Below are 21,135 nucleotides of genomic sequence, written 5' to 3' on the forward strand. Positions count from 1 at the left end.
CTATTCCTGGCCTCTCCTAAACCCCTCATTAGGCAGGTGTGGCACACTGTGTGCCTGTGAGCACAGAACAGACTGCTGAATGCTGTGGGAAGTGGAGAAAGCAGTTTTCAAGAAAAGACCCTATTTCAGGGGCCCTGGGTGGCTCAGTTGGTTAAGCGTTCAACTCTTGATCTCTGCCCAGGTCTTGATCTCAGGGTTGTGAGTTCAAGACCCGCATTGGGCTCCACGCTGGGTGGGGAGCCTACTTAGAAAAAAAAAAAAGAGTGAGTCTATTTCAAAAGAAAAGGGCAGTGCCTAAACCTACTCCCTGTAATCCCAGTTCTGCTGCTCACCCCCATAGCGTCAGAGCTGAACATGCCTCCATTGCATAGTCCATGTCGTGAAATAATCATTCTAAAATATCCTATGACCCAACCAAACTAATTTTGAGTCTCTATGGAAATGCAAAGTGCTCCTGAACTCTTTAACCTCTGAAATGTTTCTGAGCAAAATGGACTCTGAACCCTAAAGAATCGAGTCTAGATAAGTGGCAAGATTGTGAAAAACAAGCTCTTGGGAGTGGGGCTTAGAAAATCCAGATTTGTGGCTGGAAAGGGCTTTAGAGGCTACCTATTTCAACTGTTAGAACAAGCACGGATCCGGGGGGGGGGGGGGGGCGGGGGAGGTCCTCTAAGGTTACACACAAAGTTCCTGAATATTAATTTCTATTGTCTTAACTGAACATGGAGCTACCTTTTTCAGGGAATTAATGGAATCCAGCTCTAAGAACTGATGATCTTTCTGAACCCACATCTCCCAACAGATCCTACTGTGGTGAAATTCCCCATTTCTACCCTGTAGCTCTCACAAGACACTAATTTTAGTGCATAGTGATCCATCCGATCTTTTTCTAACATTTAAATCAGCTTACCTCTCCTGTCTCTGTCTGCACACTCCTTCCCCCAAGGTGCCTCAGCCTTTGGGTTCTGGTGGTCTTTTGCTGACCAAGGGTTTGAATTCCCCAGTCCACATTCCACCCCCGTGAAACGAGAAGGGCCGCTTAGACCCTGATTCTACAATCTTAGTTCCTGAGGAAAACCCAAATTCTGCCCTGGGGAACACGCTGAATCCTGAACTTGAGGATAGCGGCAGGTGTGAGGTGCAGAGAGGTCAAGAACAAGACGGAGGCCTGAGGTCACAGAAGGAGAGCAATTCCCCCAGATCAAAGTGCAGAAAGTGGAAGGCAGAGAGCACGGAGATAGAGCGCCATAAGCAAGGCCCCGAGAGCCCAGAGGGCCAGATCCGTGTCAGCAGGTGGGAAAAGCTCCTGGGACGAAGCCTAACGGATCGGAGGGAGCTACAACAGCAGGCAGAGGTCAGGCCGGCTAGAGAAAGCAAGGAGACTTCTTTAAGAAGAGGGCTGTCGAGGGGGCCTCCTTTGAGGAGCAAGAGAGTGGCTCCCCTCCCCGAGGCGGCGCAGCTCCAGGACGCTGCCTCACCTGGGGCCCTGCCGCCGCGCTCTGGGCCGCCTCGGCCCGCGCAGCCCGGGCACAGCTCGCCAGGACCACAAACCCGGATGGGTCTCCGGGCACCGCCTCCACCAAGGCCGCCTTCACAGACGTAGTGCCCAGGTCGATACCGAGAGCGACCACCCGCGCAGCCATTGTCTCAGAGAGCCGCGCAGCTGACGTCTGGGGTAGTGGCGCCCCCTCCTGTACGCTCCACGCGGGTTCTGGGCGCCGAGGCGGGGCCAATCCTTCAGCCACACCCAACATGGAGGCTTCTCGCCCTCCCATTGGTCGAGAAGGGCGGAGCCCCGCGCCACCTCGCGGCGGGCCCTGGCTATAGGCGGAGAGACGGCGGAAGGCAGGACCTAGAGGGCCCGCTTCCGCAAGGCCGCAGGTCTAGAATGGTGGAGAGTTTCCCCGGCCTCGCTCATCGTGACAGCGCAGGGTTCGCCGACAGGCACTGGGGGCTCCGGGAGCCTCTGTGTCCCTAAAAGTGGTTTAAGCCGCCCACACACTCGAGCCCCATCCCTGCCAAGGCGCCTGGGCCCCTCTGCTCCGCCCCACCCCTGCCCAATTATCGGTCTGAGACTAAACTACAGTTCCCAGAGTGCATCGCACCGAGATCTGCAAGCCGAGAATCAGGTGGCTGGAGTCAGGTGACTTCTGGCCCGCCCTCACCCAAAGTCAGGCTGCCGGGGGTAGCGGGTGCAGTCTGAGACGGATCCAGCGTCCGGTGTGGTCGGTTCGCTGAGCCTAGAGGATCTCAGGTGAGAGTCGGCGCGGCCCCAGCAGCCTCCCCCCATTTACCCGGGGGAACCCCAGAGGGCTTAAGACTGGCACCGTAAGCCGGTTGAGGATCTTGCCGCGCGTCTAGTCCCCCTCCAGCGGCGCCAGGGTTCCATCACCTACCAGCAGTGCCGGCCTCGAGACACCAGACAGCTTCCAGGTTGAAAGACCCGCGTGGTGGTGAGCGGAGGCAGGGGACACCGGGCTGCCGAGGTGGTGTGGGTGGGTCTACACCGGTGCGAGTCCGAGCACCCTCCCCGCCTCCTGGTTAGTTGCCGCGTGAATCTGGGTCGCGGAGTTTGCAGATTACTTTGGAGAGAGAAGATGCTGAAAAGCCCATGCCACGAACACCCGTTGGTGTGCTGAGCAGGGGTCTGGGTTCTGGGGGACTGGGCAGAATGAGACCCCGCTTTGCATTCCGGGGCTTTCAGGCTGGGGGAAGGAAGGACAACTGACTGGGTCCTACCCTTTTCAACAGAATTGAGAAAAATAACCACCTGTGCTCTTTATGAGAGCTTGCTATGTGCCCAAGGCAACGGTAGTAATCATTTACAACACTGTTTCTCAACCTTTTTTTCTAACGAACTCCTCCCCACCACCATGAAATTTTAATACCACTGATTAAATCTGTATATGTACTATGGCCCTTTGGAGGGCCACAAGCCACGTTTTGCATTTCATCTCACTGTCTTTGTTTTCACATTAGGAAATTGAAGCTTGAGAAGGTTAAGCAGCACCCCAAAGTCACACAATTAATAAATGGGGAGCCCAGGGTCAAACCTGTGCAGTCTGTCTGCAGGGCACACATTCTTGCCACTTTCTGTATTCTACAAGAGAAGGGGACTCAAGGAGTTCCAGGTTGTAAAACAGTTGACAGGATTAGGTCAGATCCTTGACAGGAGCTGGAGACCCCTGACCCCAGGTTGCTCCTAGGATGCATGGTTTGGGAGTGGGAGACTTCTTAAAATGGTATCTGAGTGAGGGCTGGAAGATAGAACTTACACAGGAAGAGGGGCATGCCCGACAGAGTCCATTGTCGTGAAATTGTCCATTTCTACCTTGTAGCATTCACAAGACATAGTTTTAGTGTATAGCTATCACTCTGACCTTTTTCTGACATTTTAATCGACTTATCTCTCAATGTCTGTCTGTCCTGGTGTCTTTCCTCCAAGGTATCTCAGCCTCTGGAGCTTGGGGACTTTTGCTGACCAAACATGTGAGTTTCTCAGTCCGCATTCCACTCCTGCAAGATGAGAGGAGCTGGTTAGGCTTGATTCATATCTGATTTCCAGAGGAAAACCCAGACTCTACCCTGAGGGACATTCTGAATCCTAAACTTAAGGACACAGGCAGGTGTGAGGAGCAGAGAGTGGCAAGAGTGAATGGGAGACCCATGGTCATTCCACAGACACAGGAGAGCAATTCCCTGCAGGTCAGGGTACAGAAAGTGGGTGGTAGAGAGCACAGGGATACAGCACCAAAAGCAAGGACTCCAGAGGAGGCCAGAGACAGAGGAGGTCAGTGCCAGCAGGTGGGAAAGATCCTGAGATAAGACCTAACAGATCAAATAAAACTATTTTTATTTGGAGGAAAAAAAAAGAAAATGTAATCAATGTGCAGGTATTATTAAAATGGTCTAAATACAAAAAAAAAAAAAAAAAGACCTAACAGATCAAAGGGACATGCTTAGGCAGAGAGGCCCCTGGAGAAGATAGGGACAGGCAGAGATGAGGCAGGCTGGAGCAGTCAGGAAGACGTCTTAGAAGGGAGGGGTATATCAGGAGGCTCCTTGAGGCCTTTTGGGAAAACTGAAAGCAGAGAGGTGTTTCCACACAGACCTCTCCTAGCTCTTTCCCCGGGAATCCCCAGAGGCTGTCCAGTAGGAGGGCCTAGGCTCTGTTTGCTAAGGCAGCGTGTACAGACCAAGTTAGAGATACCCATGCTGGCCTGCCCCATCACGACACGTGGTTCACCTGTGTGCATTGGGGTCATAGGTGTTATGTAGTGCATCTCCCTCACTCAACCAGTGAGTTTCCCCTGGGCTAATCTGGGGCTTGTCCCTCACTGGGTCCCCATTATGAGTGATCCCTGCCAGTCCTGGAGACGTGACACTTGTCAAATGAAAAAGTCTTAACCTGGTATCATTTGGTAGCATTAGCCCCTTAGGCTTTTGTCCCAGGACAAGGAACAAAATTAATTTCCTTAAGGTTCATAGGTTCACAAAGTCAAATATCTGACCACAGTTTGGATAACTTTTTGAAAAAAAGAACCCCCAGCCAATAAAACTGCATTCTTTGTTTTTGTTAACTAGGTTACAAGAAGCAATTGAAGAGGGAAAAATTCAGTGTGTGTCTACTTCCTCAGAGTGGAAGCTTACACAACACACTTAGCCTCTCTGAGCCCATGGCTCCACATATCAAAGAAAGCTATGTTCCACACACCCCACCCCCCAGTCACCTCCAGGCTGGTGATGCAGAGCACATGAGGTCACAGGTGTGAGGCGAAAGTCCTCTATGAACTGTGCCATGATTCCAGGGGGCATATTGTCCACTTGTTGCTGAGCTGCTCCAACTTTAACCTGAACTGTTCTTGCTGTTTGTTTTTCTTCCTAGTTCTTTGAAATTGAGGAACATGATAAGGAGTTGGCTGATTATTTTTATCCTTCTTCCCCTGAAGCTCATAGAGAAATGTGGTGAGTTTAGAAATGGGTCATCAACTTTGTAAAGAGGGAGATGGTGCAATAGAGTAAGTAGTCTGACCTGTTCGTAGCCAAGGGTTTAGGATTGTCCAGACTGCATGTGTCTGCCGGCTCCTTGGCCAAACAATGACTGGGTGGTGGGGCAGACCCAGGTCTGGGGTTCAGGACTTTCACAAGGATCCAGATGATTCCACAAATAATTGGCCTTCTTCCACGGGGTCCCTATTACCTTTTCTGTACCACCAAAGTCAAACCGCAGAGCTCCAGCAACTCCCTGTTCTGTGGACCTCACAGAGGGAATTACAGGTCCTAGGAGATGCTGCAGAAGCAAATGAGGTGGCCACCTTACTGCACCTGGTTCTTCTGTCAGGTTCGGATACCCGAGGAGTCCGCCCAGCATCCCTTTATAAGATGAAAAAACCTTCTCGTAGAGAGAAACTGAGGAACAGGGTGCAGCAGCCCAAGTGTGGCTAGGGGCGTCACATAACACAGGCTGGTTGTCAAAAAATACCTTGGGGTTTGCGCATCCTTGTGAGGTTTGGCCTTCAGAGCAGGACCCTTAGAGGCCCGCATCATTCTAACAATTCTCCCACTGCCTAAAACATTGCTGAAATTCCTCCCATGAAAAGGATGGAAAGAGTTTAGCACTCCTAGGGCGGCAGGCTGGTTATTTTGATCATCAGCTTGGCTGTTGTCAGAAATCAAATATGTCTTGGGGCACCTGGGTGGCTCAGTCGGTTAAGCGTCTGCCTTCGGCTGAGGTCATGATCCCAGGGTCCTGAGATCAAGCCCCATGTCGGGTACCCTGCTCAGCAGGAAGCCTGCTTCTCCCTCTCCCTCTCTGCTCCCCCTGCTTGTGCTTTCTGTTAAATGAATGAATAAAATCTTTTTTAAAAAATCAAATATATCTTAAAATCCCTGACTAAAGATTTCAAATGAACCTTGTACAAACAATACAAATCCTGCAGAAGGTTCCTGAGAGCCGTACGCAGTGGCCGTACCGGTACAGTCATCGGCCTCCAGAAGGCTCTTCCAGTTTTTTAAACAATCAGTCATGTTACTTTGGAGTCACACCTTGTGGATAAACAATTTCCAAGAAAGGAAAGGTGGTACCATGAAGCCTGGTGTCTCTCAGTATGAATTCTAGAGCCCCACTCCAGACCTGCTGGATCATATTCTCTGGGCCTAAGACCTGGGTGTGTCTCACACCTGCGCTATCAGGCTTTAGATAAAGCCCAGGAAAGAAGAGCGTATCTGGCCACCACCAGCTCAGTTATACAGAGGGGAATCTTTGACCCAGGAGAAGGTAAAAGTCTTCCCCAAAGGCACAGAGTCCCCAAAGGTAAGACCTGCAGGATCCCTGCTCTGTTTTCTTTGCCTCCTTTCCTGAATGTCATTGAAAAAGTGTGATGGAAACACCATAAAATCAAGTGACTAGAATTGGTGTTCTGATCTCATTCTTCCATGCTCGTCTTCTCTTTGCTCTGAGGGCTGGTCATCAAGGACTGTGGATGAGATTACCAGTCTCTGACTTCTCTGGGTGGAATCTTGAGGCACTGCCACCTAGTGGCAAGAACCGGGGTCTTGGCCCAGACAGGGCTGGGTTTGAATCCCACCTCCGGGATTTCTGAGCTGTGTGGGGAAGGAACTTTCCCTCATGGGATTGTTTCCTTATATCCGAATTGGGAATGATAATACCCAGCTCTCACTGTTACAATAATTGGAGAATAGGTTAACAGTGTAGCAGAGTGGGTGGGGTGGGGAGCACAGTGGGAGGTGCCAGTAAATAATCCTTAAAAAAAAAAAAAAGACCCTTCCTTAGGGGAAACTTCAGGTGGTTTCACTAAGACTTATTTGGTAATTTTCTGATGTGGTACCAGAGACTGTTGCCCCAGGGCAAACTTTAAAATGTGCTTTCCCTAGACATGATGCCGGGTTAACTGTCTTCCATCTCGGGCTTAAAAATGTCCTACAGTGTTTACGTGATGATGAGAACAGTCACCCAGTTATTTAGCGCTCAGGCCACATGTGAAGTGTGTCACAAACACTATCACACTGTATTTTCACAGCGCCATGTGAAATACATAGTACCATTGTCCCCATTTTACAGGTGAGGAAATAGAGGCCCATATAGAGGTTAAGAACAAGGAAGGAAGCAAGGAAGTGACAAAGCCAGGATGGACTGTGTGACTTCAGAGCCCAGTCTCTCAGCTACTAAGTGCCACTGTCTTCAGTGGCTCTAAGTGAGGGGAAAGTAAATGTTCCCTGATCTGGTTCTCAGGAGCTCACAGCCTCCTCTTGTAAAGTGCAAAGAATATGGAAGAGCAAAGTTCCTGCGGCTCTCTCACTCACCATGACGACAGCCCAGCAGAACCTTCGGGCTCCAGAGGTTATGGGTTGCCCCAGAGGTGTGGGGGGCTGCCTGGCGTCACTTTCAGTATCTCAGTCCTGGGCACTGTCTCGTCGATGGTTTTGCTTCCCTGGTGTGGTCCTTAACTCTAGGTAGAAAGTAACGTTAGGGATCTTAAGTCCTACTGCCCCCCAGCTGTGCAAGCCCAGAACAAACCCTCAGGTTGCTGTCAGAGTGTGAAGAAGAAGGGGCAGAGTTGCCAAAGCTGCCTCCAGGCCCTGAGGCTACACATAAGGGAGGGGTCATCCTACTCAGCTCTGTGAGGCTTGGCCTCTGCTGGGGCCAGCATGGGGACATACCAGTCAGTAGGACCCAGCCAGGCAGGTTTGAGGAGAGTGTCGAGACTAGAGACCACAGACTGTGGGAGTCTAAGCTTGGAGGCGTGCAGGTGACAGAGCCTGCGTCCCCATTCATGTATGCAGGGTTGTCATGGAGAAGGCGGCCCTCAGAGGCCCCAGGTAGCAGAGCCAGGCCCAGAAGTACAAGTTCCAGGCCAGCCGATTCCTTTGCAGGAGATGAGGTTACTATTCTTGGAGATGTTCAGGCAGAGGAAGAGTAACTTCCAGGTAGGAGTAATGAAAAAGGGGGTCAGACAGTGAAGGTTTTATCAGGGAACTTTTAAGTTCCCTTCCAATCTGAACACCTAAAACTTCAGATTTCAGTTCTTTTTTTTTTTTTTTAAAGATCTTATTTATTTCTTTGACAGGATAGAGACAGCCAGTGAGAGAGGGAACACAAGCAGGGGGAGTGGGAGAGGAAGAAGCAGGCTCCCAGCGGAGGATCCTGATGTGGGGCTCGATCCCACAACACCAGGATCACGCCCTGAGCCGAAGGCAGAACCTTACCTCTGTGCCACCCAGACGCCCCCAGATTTCAGTTCTTTATCCTTACCCTAGACGGAACTGGGGAGAGAGAAACCTGGGCCCTGCCTGCAGCCGCTCCCCCTACAAGGACCATCTTAATCGAGTTGAGCTCCTTTCCCCTGTGGGCTCCCTTCCTGCCTAGGCTAGCTTCATGACCACTCCTCAGTCCTTGCATAACCCTGAAGGTCCTGAGCTAAGGAGAGTGAAGTGGACAGATGCCTGGGGCTTTGAGTACACCTGGGAGTAGGGTGGGGTGGGAGTGTGGGCTGCCCAAAGAACACAGGAAGAGGTCAGGGAGAGGCTAACTCACTCTGGTTCTATGGCCAAGCTGCTCTGGGGTATTTGGCCTCCCAAACCTGCTTCCTCCCTCACTCCCAAGGCCTATTTGTCTATCTTATCCTGCATTAACACCTTAATGGCAAGAAGAAATCCCTGATAGTGAGACTGTGGTATTCACCATTTTCCCCCCACTTCCCAGCATAGTCAGTCTCAGGAAGGGGATCAGTAAGTGAATGGGTTTGGCTATGTTAGTACAGAGCCCAAAGGGGTTCTTTAGAAACAGGATAGCTGGGTCCTGTGTGTCTCTGAGAGTACAGGAAGGGGCTGGACCAGTTCTGCAGGGCCATTTTAGTTCCATGAACAGAGGAGACCCCTGTGCTTTCCCATCTGAAGAGGTGGTTCAGGTCCACATTTTTCAGTCCCAGATTGATGCTTGAATTCCTGTGTGACAATTTTTGGGCTCCACTGTTCTAAAACTATCTCTGGGTAACTCAGCCTCAGAGCCTCTCAGTGTGGGGAAGAAGAAACTATGGTGTTTCCTGTTTAGGCCTGGGTCTACCTCTCCCTCCGGCAGCAGAAGGGGAAAGAGCATAATGAAGGCTCAGGTTTCCAAGCCCATCACCTATTCTCTTAGGACCGCCATGTCTTCTAGAAGATGGAGATTGTCATGAGTCAGAGCTCATGAGTTCAGATGGTGGGGATCTTCATCCCAGTTTTTCCTTGTGAGCCTAAGTTATCTGACCTAATGATTTGTCATTGATTTGGGTCCTTCCAGAGTCGACAGCCAACCTCACTGTTCCTCCCACTGTGAAGCTGGAAAATGGAAGCTCAGCCAACATCAGCATCACCCTTCAGTAAGTTCCCAGTCCCAGCTCTGTCATCAGCCCAGTTCATTCACCCCACCACCAGGCCATGTGATACCTGACCTGTGTGATCCTTTGCCTCTTCACTTTAAGACAAGCCAGAGAACCCTAGGGCCAGTGGATATTCCGTATGGTATTATCAAGTCCCTTATCTCCTGAGAAAATAAAATAAGCTTTAAGAAAAGAAAAGAAAAAAAAAAAAGACAAGCCAGAGAAAGAGAGGTGATAGCAGGTGGTCTGCAGACTCAGGTCCTAGAATCTCTCTACTCCCGGCCACTGAATCCTTGTTTCTGGTCAGAGGAGGAGGAAGGGGGCTTCCCCCTAGAAATATGAACCTTTTCCCCAGTTGAGAGATGGCCTTGAGGGACCAGCCTTGAGGGACCAGTTGATGCCAGACCTCAGAGTGGTCCCTTCCAAGGCACTAAGTATTTGATGAGAGCTCTGAAGGTCAGGGGGCAAGGAGCTGAGCTGTTCAGCAGCACCTCTGAGATCCCTTCTAAAAGCAGAAGTGACCTTGTTGGGTAGATCCTATTCATGGCGACACTCCCGAATGGCCTTGTCTGAGAGTCTTACTGGATAACCTCTGCTGGTTCAGGTCTGAGGTGCTGACCTAGTGCAGACTGCCAGAGAGCCTGCCTCCTTCTCCCTATCCTTCACTGCTTCTCCCTACTATTGCCTCCCAGCCATGAAGATTCCCCAAGATGTAGAGCCCTGTCCTTTTCTCTTTACCCTTCTTCCTTTTCTTCGTCTCTCCTGGGAAGTCTGATCTCAATAGCAACCTGCATTCCATCCCAGCTCCTGCCATCCCTCTACATGGACACCTTATAAATCTGACAGGCCATCCCCTCACCACATCGCCCCTCTCCAGAATCCTTGAGTGGCTTTCCATGGCCTTCCAAATTAACTCCAGGTCTGTAAATTCACACTTGAGGTCACCACCAGCTACTTCCATCAGACATGTCTTCTGGCTTTCTGGGGACACACCAGTCCCCACTCAGACCCAAGACCTTGAAGGCCTTCTCTACCAGAGCAGATAGCATGGTCCTGTTGGCCTCTGGACACCTCATTTGGCAGTCACCACCCATTCCCCACCTTCTCATGTTCTCACCTGGCCCCTGTGGGCCTCTTATCTCCCGATACAGATGGAAAGCTCCTAGGAGCAAGGACCCCACCTCTACCACTCAGAACCTAGCACATAGGACTTTTAGCCTTAATTGCTTGAGAAGTGACAGACCCAAAATCCCTAATTGCTTGAGCAGTGACAGGCCCGATGTGAAATCCAGAGGGTTGTTTGAGATCTCACAGTGTCCAGTTTCTCAGCAGTAATCAGACTCTTATCCTCCACAGGCACCCATTAAATGCAACCTTGGTGATCACTTTTCAAATCACATTTCGTTCAAAAAATGTTACTATCCTTGAGCTCCCTAATGAAGTAAGTAATGAATTTTAACTGCTGCGTAACAAAATACTTTTTAAGTAAGTGCTTTTAGAAATAGGCCACCTTGTTTTTATACTGTGGGCTGCTCCTGATCTATCGTTCTAAAAATCCCTGATTTTGGCTTTGTTCATCTCTTTGAGGATGGGCATTTTATGTCATGTAGATGGGATGAGGAAGGCGTAGTAAGAAATTTGAGGCAAGAATGGTTCTGGGAACGTAGAAGAAATTCTTAATAAGATGGCTTTCTAAAACTTGGCTGCTTAGAGGGCATTGGCAGACCAGCAGTACTGCCCCTGCTTGAAAATCTTTTAGAAATGCAGTATCGTGGGCCCCATCCCAAACCTACTGATGCAAAACGTGCATATGAGCGAGATCCCCAGATGATTGAGGCCCACACTGAAGTTTGCAGAGCACTCTTCTGAGATCCATTGGGTGAGTGTTCTTTCCAAAAACCAGTGCCAAATGCTGTCTAATGGTAACTATTCATAGCCCATATGCATTTATCTGTTAATATACACACTGTTTCTACCTTACCAACATTTGAGCCAATTACCAATTGACTACATGAAAAATATCAGTAGGGAAGGCAATAATGTAAATAAACAAGAATTTTTTAAAAAAGGGGCGCCTGGGTGGCACAGCGGTTAAGCGTCTGCCTTCGGCTCAGGGCGTGATCCCGGCGTTCTGGGATCGAGCCCCACATCAGGCTCTTCCGCTACGAGCCTGCTTCTTTCTCTCCCATTCCCCCTGCTTGTGTTCCCTCTCTTGCTGGCTGTCTCTATCTCTGTCGAATAAATAAATAAAATCTTTAAAAAAAAAAAAAAAGAATTAAAAAAAATAGACAAGATAAATGTAAGGATAACTATTCAGCATGTCACAAGGCCCTTTGTGGTTGTAGAAATGGGCTGCAGGTTGGCACTGAGGCCCATGGCAAGAAAACAGTACTGAAGCCTGTGATCAGATAAGGGGTGTCAAGCCAGAGGGCCTTGTGTGGGAGGGCAGTCCTCTCTCACCCTCTGGTGAGCACCACACCTCATTAGAGCCCTTTCTCACAACTTTCCCCCTGCCCTAGGGCATGAAGCCTGCTGCAAGGTTCTTATAGCAGACTGTGGCACCCAGCTGAGGTCTGGTCCCATCCACAGACCAAATTTAGTATGACGAATAACGCTGATCACCTAATTTAGGGCCAGTAAAAGTCAAACATAATCTTAAGCAAAAGAAGCCTGACACGGAAAAAAGCCTATGCTGTACACTTCCTACGAAGCGCAAACAAAGACAAGGCCATCTGTGGTGTCGGTCAGCATAGCAGTTCCCCTTGGGGATCGGGTGTGACTAGAAAGGAGCAGAACAGGGCTTTGGAGTGCTGGAAGTGTTCCATTTCTTGACCTGTGTGTTTGATCTCAGTTTGTGGTTGTTCCTTCATCAAGCTGCGATGTGTGTACTTTTCTGCACATATGTTACAATTCAATTTTATATAAATTTAATGGTGGATAACATTGTATGTCAACTATAATTTTAAAAAATTATATGGTGGGAGTCAAATCGAATTATAAAATGATCTGTATGGGTGCCAGCCCACTTTCCAGGGGCCAACCTATATGGTCCCTCGCCATCCAGCTCTAACCGCTCCTATCTACTCCCTGTGCCTTTGGAAACCACTGACTACAACTTGGGGGTCAGGCATCCTAGGCGCCTGACCCATGAGCCTCGGATAAGGTACTCCACCCAACACATCGCAGCTTCCTCATTTGGTGACATAAGGTTAGTAATGTCTACTTGACAGGTTGTGAGAATTAAAAGCAATAGCAAGTATAAAATGTGTAGAATTGTATCTGGCATGTAGAAAGAAAGCAGTCTGTAAAAAATAGTGATACGTTTCGCTGTAGACCTAAAACTGTTCTTAAAGTTTATTGGGGCACCTGGGTGGCTCAGTCAGCTCAGTGTCTGACTCTTGATTTCAGCTCAGGTCATGATCTCAGGGCTGTAAAATCAAGCCCCAAGTCAAGCTCCGCGCTGAGTGTGGAGCCTACTTAAGATTCTTTCTCTCCTTCTCCCTCTGCCCCTCCCCACTTGCGTACTCTCTCTCTCTCTAAAAAAATTAATCAATTAAAAATAAAGCTTAATAATTAAAAAAAGATAGTGACAGTTAACGATTTCCTTCTGCCTTGTATCAGTTGATTTCCAGTTCACCAATTTTCTTCCTGCCTAGTTCCTAAAGGGACTTAGTGGCCACTTACAAATATACAAACAACACTGACAAAAAAACTTGTTAAAAATAAGAAAAAGTAGCCAAGAGTAGTACACGTCATGAGGATGTAGCTTGCAAGAGGTGGGCCGTGACTCAGACTCTGGGCTTTGCAGCAGCCACTTATACCATTTCACTTGTTCTGCCAAAGCCCCCTGATTTCCGGTGCTAAAAACAAAAAGACAGTCCTTCCAGGGTCCTCCTAAAGAAGCCACTGAATTCTAATGGCTGCATCCTCACAAAGCCTTGGTATGGTGGAGGTCTGGAGCCCAGAGCGATATCCAAGGAACAAAGAGGGGGAGGCAGTTGGTTCAGGGAAGGTATCACTCTGCTCCCAGCCACACTTGGGAGATTTGAGAATGCCGGGAGGTGACTGGGAGATCAGATATTGCAGGCAGGCCTCCAAGTACTGTTTCTTGGAGCAGAGCTTTTGATAAGTACTGGGCAGAAAGGAGGGTAAGAATGTTCTCCCTGACAGGTGTCTGTGGTGTGCACCTCTTCTCTTTTGTCACTTGGCAGCCGCACTGGGCATGGGGCAGACATCGTTTTGGGTGTTAAGGAGCCTTTCATTATAACAGAAGTAGAAGTAATAGCAGTCAGTATTTCTGGACATTATGCCTTTCATAGCAACCTTTTAAGGTAGACACTTCTGTTATCCCCTTGTACAGGTGAGCAATCTGAGGTCAGAGCTTGAATAACTTGCCTGAGATCACATGGTTAGTAAGAGAAGAGCTATTCCACCTTCTCTGGTAGTTGAGGTAGGGGAGAGCCTGAGGACAGGGCTGTTGTTCTGCTCAGAACATCTGAGACACAGGTATGGGGGAGGGGGGGGTGGTTGGTCCAACGTTTCTCCCTCTTATTAGTAAGCTCTTGAAAGGCAGGGACCGTGTGTGATCTGCCCCATCAGTCCCTAGCGAGTAACCTGGAGCTGGACACTCGGTGAGATCCTAATAACTGTAGCACCAGATCAAATTCAGTTTTTTTAACAGGTTGTGGTGCCTCCTGGAGTGACAGATTCCTCTTTTCAAGTGATCTCTCAAAATGTTGGACAAGTTACTGTTTATCTGCATGGAAATCATTCCAACCAGACCGGGTAGGCTGACCTCAGCCCACATGGGCCTTAAATGATGAGATGGGAGGCAGGCATCTTTCCTTCAAGCCCAGCCTTAGCTCATCTCAGTCCCCAAATTCTTTCTAGCCCGAGGATCCGCTTCTTGGTCATCCACAGCAACGTCGTGAGCATCGTAAACCAGGTGATTGGCTGGATTTACTTTGTGGCCTGGTCCATCTCCTTCTACCCTCAGGTGGTCACCAACTGGAGGCGGAAAAGGTAACCTGCCCAGCTTTATGCGAAGTCACTGGAGGCTAGTAAGATGGGAGGCATTCCAGAGAGGCTGTGGGCAGCATGGGTTCAGACTTTCCTCCTCTGCTCTTCTCTCTTCTTGCCCTTTCTAGAAAGTGTCCAGTGTGAAAGCTCCAAGAGCCTGTGGCAGGACTTGCAGCTCTGGGCATTTGGTCTGTGGCCCAGTTCAGCTCCTCCCTGTGAAAGCAACAAAATGGGGCTTTTCAGGGAAGTGGAGAATGGGCAGGGTTGGGGGAGTCCACCAGATCTGCTCTGTTCTTGGTCCATCCAGCCCTGGAGGAATTAGTGTCAAGTCTTGCTGCAATGCCCGAGCTGGGTCCTTCAGCCTTGGAGGTTAAGCCGCCCCACCCTGACTTTAAAGAGAAAGTGGGCCTGGAGTTGTGTCTCTCCTGTAGTCACCCCGCCAAATGGGCCTCATAGCGGGATGCAGAACAGGGAGCCAGGGAAGAAGATGCTTCCTCTCTGGAGGAGGCCTCCAAGACTTCCCTCTGGGGCCAGGACTTGAAGAGGCAGGAGACAAGGGAGGGAGGGAGGAAGGAAACTGGTTCCCAAGAGGGTAGCTTTGATTGGGGTGTGCAGAGGGACCTGAGTTCTTGGGAGAGACTGTTCTTGGGAGAGCTGGGCCCTCCTCCCCATGTGTTGGGAGCTCTGTTCCCTCCCTTCCCCCCAGTCTCACCCTTTGCCCTACTTTGTCTCTTCATTGCTCCCATGCCACAGTGTCATTGGTCTAAGCTTTGATTTCGTGGCCCTGAACCTGACAGGCTTTGTGGCCTACAGCGTGTTCAACATTGGTCTCCTCTGGGTGCCCTACATCAAGGTATGGCACTGCCTGCCCGCTGCAGCCCAGCCCAAGCTGTTTGGTAGCCTGGCTGCACCTTACCCCCAAGCTTCTCCCAACCCCTCAACCAGGAGCAGTTTTTCTTCAAATACCCCAATGGAGTGAACCCCGTGGACAGTAATGACGTCTTCTTCAGTCTGCACGCAGTTGCCCTCACCCTGGTTGTCATGGTGCAGTGCTTCCTCTATGAGGTGAGAGAGAGCTGGTGCCCACCCCACATCAAGCTGCCTAGGCCGACACCCACCATCACCACCTGTCAGCCGTACCTCCCATTTTACAGAAGACACAGAGACTCAGCATCTACCTACTGAGGCTGAGATAACAGACCCAGCCCTGTGCTGGGTACAGGGAACACCCATGAACCCGAGGTCTAGGGTGAGGGACACAGAGAGGCAGTGATGACCCAGCAGGTTGAGAGCTGAGCAGGAGGAGTGGCTCACGGAGGCCCTGACACAGCCAGGGAGGCGAGGGGAAGGAGGGCATGAAGGAAGTGGCGCGGAGTGGTGGTCCATAGTATAAGTGATGTTGCCATGGTGATGGGGAAGCAGGCCAGGGTGGGGCAGCCCCAGCTGGAGGGCAGCACTGTGAAGGTCCCGGGGCAGTGAGAGGAACTATGAGCAAATGGGTGTGGCTGGGGCTCGGGGTCCTGGTGAGGGGAGCAGTCTCCTGAGGGGTCTGCAGTGCCAGCTGAGAAGACAGGCCTCAGCTGTATTGCTGGAGGGCTGCTGAGCGTCTCAGCAGGGAAGGCACCATTAGGCCAGTTTTCAGGGGATCACTAATAGGTATGTTTTGTCTCACTTCCTGTGGATACACTGCTTCCCTCAGGGAGCTCCCTCTGCACATGCAAGGTCAGCAGGACTGCTTGGCTCCTACCTTCACGAACTTCCTAGGTTTTCTTCCCCTTTGCTGTGAAGGCCTGCTTTGGGGAAAGGTGGGGGTGAGAGATGGGTTCCGGAGATGGTCAGGCTCCACCTGGACCGTGGAGTGAGGCACAAGCCTCCAGTGTGCTGCAGGCTGCATTCCCAACTCCTGGTGGCCTCCGAGAGGCACCCAGTTCTGCAACGTGGGAACAAGAAGATAACGGACTCGTAAAGTCTAAGAAGGACTGAAATAGAGATGCTGATAGTGACAAGGGTGTGATTAGTACTGGGCTGTCTGTGCCCCCCCCCCCACCCCTACCACCTACTCCCTTTCCTTTTCTCTGTCATCCTCAGCGAGGCAACCAGCGTGTGTCCTGGCCTGCCATCAGCTTCCTGGTGCTCTCATGGGTCTTCGTGCTCGTCACCCTGATTTTGGCTGCAGTCGGGGTAATCACGTGGCTGCGGTTTCTCTTCTGCTTCTCCTACATCAAGCTCGCGGTGACGCTGGTCAAGTATTTTCCACAGGTACCTCCGGGGCCTTCCTTACTCTTCACGTGGCCATTAGCGTGAGAGGGATGAGATACAGGGCCCAGGGCCCGCTCCCATGGGGCAGCTTCTGGCTGGGGTGAGGAGATGTGAATGGAAAGCTGCAGTGGAAGGCATGAGCCCAGCCGGAGCAGGGCCAGGCAGACAGCTGGCCATAAGCACTGCTGCTCTTCCCTGGAGCCAGGAATCACCTGAGGGTCAGTGGAGACTTCGCTGAGCTCATGCTCCGCTCTGAGAGTCAGGTTGCACAGTTCCGTTGTCTCTCCATCCCAGTCTTTCCTAAGGACGTCAGTTCTGCCCCCACCCTTGCCCCCCATTGCTACAACTGCTGATCTCAACGAGCAGCAGCAGCATGCTTGGAAGAGATTAAGTGAGAGGAGGTAGCCCAGCACTGCAACCTCTGACCTGTCTCCCATCCAGAGATGTTTTCCTCGGAGGGTCCCATCCAGGGTCCACCTGGGGACCCTCAGCATGCTCCCTCAAGTACTACGTCCTGTTCAGATTCAGAGACTTAAGGGTCCCACACGTCTTCCCCCTTAGCCCAAATGGCCCAGGACGGGGGAGGTGTGAAACAGCTGCCAGTGGCAGGCTCCAGCCCTGAATCTAGGGCCACCTCTAAGTCGCCCCATTTCCCGTGGAGGAGCCTCCTTTCAGTTTCCCCAGTGCAGGGAACCTTGAATTTCATGAGCTCAGGAAGGAGAGCATTTTGGCCAGAGTCGAGGCCCGTCTCCTGCAGGGTGTGGAAACAGATCCAGGCTCTTAAGGATGAGCAGGACTTAATTTTGTGGGCAAGAGAGGAGGGGGCATTCTAGGCTGGGGGCAGCCTGCACAGAGGCACAGGCAGAGGAGTGTGGGAGGCAGCAGGAAGCACTGTTGAAGCTAAAAAGGTAGGGCCAGAAACAAATGTATTCTAAAAAATAAAAAAGGTAGGGTCAGGCCTTGGGCGGCGGGGGAAGAAAGCTTCAGAGTGGGCAGGCCCACAGTCCCTGAGTGTGGGAAGGCCTGGGCCTGGTCAACCCAGGAGGCAGAAGCCCCACCTGGAGATGTTAGGCATTGTCCCAACACTGGAGAGGCAGCCACAAGCATGAAAAGAGGGTGGGAGAGGACAAAGAACGGGACTTGACAGGTGGCTTACTGAGAGAAGACCGCTACAGAGGCCCTACCCTTCCTTTTGGCAATAGGGAGGCTGCCCCAGTCAGAGAAGTCCGGAGGGTTCTGCCGTTGGAGGAAGGATGTGGGGCAGTGGCAACAGAAAGTGGGGGGATGTCCAAGTGGACCCACCCACTAGACCTAGGAAGCCTGAGATGGAGTCTCTAGAGCACAGCCAGAGCTGAGGTGGGAGGCAAGTCCACTCTACAGATGGGGAAAACTTAGGTTAGGAGAACTTCAGTAACACTCTCAAGATAACCTCCCTCCAGTGCTGGAGCTGGGATCCCAGACCAGGCAGTTGACTTCCAGCCCATGTTCATAAGCACAACATGAAGTCCAGGCTGTTTCTCCTTCACTGTAAGTGAGAAGATAAATCAGTTGCTAGAAAACCAGAAAAGGGTTTCGTCCCAGAACAGGGAAGGATAAAGAAGATGGAGAAGCAACGCCTCCTCCTTCTTTGCAGTTGTGAGGTGCAGGGATGAGAGGAGGAGAGCTGTTTGCTGTGCACCCACATGAGACCCCGGGACCCGCCCATACTGTTCCCCCTGCTGGCGGGGACTTGACAGAGCCCAAAGGTCATCGTGTTCCTTGATGCTGAGGCCCAAGCACATGAGTGGGAGGAATTAGAGCTGCTCTTGTTTGGAGTGGCGGTCACAAGGTCTAAGAGGCAGCCACCCAGCCCCCTCACTGCCGTCCTTCTATCTGACCCAGGCCTACATGAACTTTTACTACAAAAGCACCGAGGGCTGGAGCATTGGTAACGTGCTTCTGGACTTCACTGGGGGCAGCTTCAGCCTCCTCCAGATGTTCCTTCAGTCCTACAACAATGGTGAGTCAGCCAGCAGGCTGCCTGCCCGTCTGGTGGGCTGGAGGCACAGGGTGGGGCCCGGCTTCCTGGGATACCTCTCCACCCCACCCCCAGCCCTTTTAGCCTGGGAATCCGACCCAATCCCAGCACCCAAGGTGAGACTCACTAGGGGCCTTTGCAGCTGGAGGATATGTGGTTTCCTGGGCATTGAGGACACCTCCCCACCTCCCCGCAGCCCCACGTGCTCCAGCTGTTTCAGGAGCTGCCAACTTAAAACCAAATTCTGTCCCCTGTGGCTGTTAACAGACCAGTGGACACTGATCTTTGGAGACCCAACCAAGTTTGGACTCGGCGTCTTCTCCGTCTTCTTCGATATTGTCTTCTTCGTTCAGCACTTCTGCTTATACAGAAGGAAACCAGGGTATGACCAACTGAATTAGCACCCAGGGACCCAGCATAAATGGCCCTGGTGCTGTGTCTGCCAGGAAGGCTGGGGCAGAGGCTGGAGCGCAGGGCGGCTCAGTGTGCTGACAGTGTTGGAGAGCTCTCTTCCTCAGGGCCAAACGCCTCACACACAAACCAGCCTGCCTCCAGCCAGGACTCTTCCAGGCTGGGCTGGGGAGGAGCCTCCCTCTGAGACAGACACCAGACTCTGCTCTGAGATGGAAAACCACACCACTGATGGCCCCTCCCGGGCTTTGCCAGCTGGGCTTCTGGCCCTCCTGCATCTTGATGCCGCCGTCTCTATTTTCTTTAAGGCTTCAAGCAGCACACACGGGTTCTGACAGCCGTCCCAGGCAGGATTGGGTGCTGAGCTTGGAGCCGAAGGCCTTGACCTAAGCAACCAGTGTTTCTGGGAGCAGCTTGAAGGACTGACCCCGCAGTTGTGAACCAAGGGTGCTTTGCTGTCACTGCTGTGTTCCCAGAGACCCAAGCAGCCAGGTGGTGTGGCCAGTGGACTCAGAGGTGCTGATGCTGGTGGCAGAGGGGACAGGATTGATTTTGGGGTTAGGCCTTGGGGGGGGGGTCCTTTCTCTGAAGGCCACATGCGCTGAGCATTCACCTTCCTGATGCTCGTTCTACATAATTCAACACCCACAACTGTAATCACAGGTGGCCGAGGCTAGGGTCTGGTAAAGAAACTGGATTTCGGAGCCTAGAGGTACCCAACCGCTTGGTTCTGAGCTAGGCTTATGCCCAAACCCTCTGGATCTTTATCACACTACCCCCTTTGGGATTTTTTGGAGGGATGTTTGGAAGTGAGTGGCTTCATTTCTTCACCTTCTGCCTACCTCTGCTTTCCCAGAGTCAGGGACCCTATGTAAGCCCCTTCAACTGCTCCTTATCTTGTGTCCGAGTATAGGATACGTACGCACACACACACACCAATCCGTGCCTTAGAGGCCAGTAAGACCTGCCAAATGGTGAGGGGCTGGCCCCCTTCCTTCACCTACCCCGGACACCTACCTGAGACTCACCCATTTTTTAGCTATTCAGGGGCCTCACTTAAGGACTTGAGACCGCCTCACACAATCCTCATGGGCCCAACCCTTATTCCAAACCTCTTTCCCTCTTCTCCCAGGCAGCTGTCCTTCCTGTGGCAGGAGGGGAGGGTCCCAGAGTGCCTTGTCAGTTCACTCTCAGATTTTTTACTACAAGATTAATGTGAGGTGCCTATATCCTTAATTAAAACCTGATTTGTTTCCTTTCTGCACACTGAGCATTTGCCAGATGTGGGAGGCAGGTGTGCTGGCTTCAGAACCAGTCCTTAGGGCTTAGTGAGACAGCCCTACTCACTTCGTGTAAGGAAACGCATGGGTTGCAAAGTATGCTGATGGCGAGGTGGCTGCGTGCTGACCTGGCCCTTCATCAGGGGAAGCCTCCTGGGTAGTGCAAGATGCCTGCCTGCTCAGGGCCAGGTAGGTCACATGGGTACCGTGTCTCCACAGGGCATGTTGCTCAAGCTGGGGTTGTGAGCGTGGGTTGGATGGGTTAAGGACACTCTCGCGGGGGGGCGGGGGGGCAGATGTCTTATCTTTCAGATTATTCCTCTATCCAAATATCAAAGAATTTAGGATCTTGTTTCCCTAAAGCAGAGATTGCAGCCTGACCAAGCCCACAGACCTGTTTATTTGGGCCACTCCTTATGTTATTGGGTGCCACACTGCAGAAATCGGAGATTTCAGACTTGAACATTTGAAAAACTGGATTTGGCAGTTGTAGGTGGATCCACGAATGACAGTAATTCCCAGAGCTGGTAGTGCGGCCAGTGCTAGGCCAGGCAGAGGCCCCAGTGATCCAGCTTACCCCCATCTCATCAGATCACAGCCCCTGCAAACGTGGAGTTGCACTCCTGTCTGTGATAAACTGTATGCTCTTAAGAGTCTTAGGGGTAGGTGTTTTTCCGATGAACCTCTTAGTGTCCAGGAGTCCTCTCCCGGGTGGAGCACACGCTAAGTTACACGGGGGAAGTTAAGAGGTCCCTGCCCCACTTCCAGTGAA

The 21,135-nt window shown here is 51.4% G+C and overlaps 2 protein-coding genes across 6 annotated transcripts in view; one reads left to right on the forward strand and one right to left on the reverse strand.

The window, feature by feature from the left end:
• The window catches only part of SHPK (sedoheptulokinase), a 26,635-nt gene extending 24,102 nt beyond the window's left edge, over window positions 1-2,533 (reverse strand). The window contains exon 1 of one of the 2 annotated variants that reach the window (XM_087854687.1): window positions 2,397-2,533. Coding sequence is in view for 1 of the 2 variants with exons in the window: in XM_045773397.2 (XP_045629353.2) it covers window positions 1,479-1,643 (165 nt within the window). In the remaining variant the exon portion in view is untranslated. Of the gene's footprint in view, window positions 1-1,478; window positions 1,711-2,396 lie in introns of those variants that run through there. The other variant, XM_045773397.2, reaches the window with a different exon arrangement.
• CTNS (cystinosin, lysosomal cystine transporter) lies at window positions 1,998-19,500 on the forward strand. 4 transcript variants are annotated; one of them, XM_045773403.2, is made up of 12 exons: window positions 2,000-2,254; window positions 3,446-3,489; window positions 4,886-4,965; window positions 9,299-9,377; window positions 10,734-10,818; window positions 14,059-14,162; window positions 14,268-14,399; window positions 15,150-15,249; window positions 15,342-15,461; window positions 16,485-16,655; window positions 18,537-18,654; window positions 18,940-19,500. In XM_045773403.2, the coding sequence occupies exons 3-12, from the start codon at window positions 4,905-4,907 to the stop codon at window positions 19,071-19,073; spliced, it is 1,104 nt and encodes a 367-aa protein (XP_045629359.1). In that variant the 5' UTR covers window positions 2,000-2,254; window positions 3,446-3,489; window positions 4,886-4,904; the 3' UTR covers window positions 19,074-19,500. The 4 variants fall into 4 exon arrangements, with proteins under 4 accessions (XP_087710817.1, XP_045629359.1, XP_087710816.1 ...); XM_087854690.1 differs by lacking the exon at window positions 2,000-2,254 and adding an exon at window positions 2,321-2,453; XM_087854691.1 differs by lacking the exon at window positions 3,446-3,489 and having other exon boundaries at window positions 1,998-2,254.
• Window positions 19,501-21,135: the final 1,635 nt, after the last annotated feature.

The sequence above is a fragment of the Ursus americanus genome, chromosome 23, assembly GCF_024610735.1.
Source record: "Ursus americanus isolate L20-20 chromosome 23, mUrsAme1.1.p, whole genome shotgun sequence".
Lineage (NCBI taxonomy): Eukaryota > Metazoa > Chordata > Mammalia > Carnivora > Ursidae > Ursus > Ursus americanus.

Coding starts and splice junctions, on each gene's coding strand:
- CTNS (XM_087854691.1), top strand. CDS start 4,905: ATGATAAGGAGTTGGCTGATTATTTTTATCCTTCTTCCCCTGAAGCTC. Junction 14,163..14,267: donor AATCATTCCAACCAGACCGG/GTAGGCTGACCT, acceptor AATTCTTTCTAG/CCCGAGGATCCGCTTCTTGG. Junction 15,250..15,341: donor TCTGGGTGCCCTACATCAAG/GTATGGCACTGC, acceptor CCCCTCAACCAG/GAGCAGTTTTTCTTCAAATA.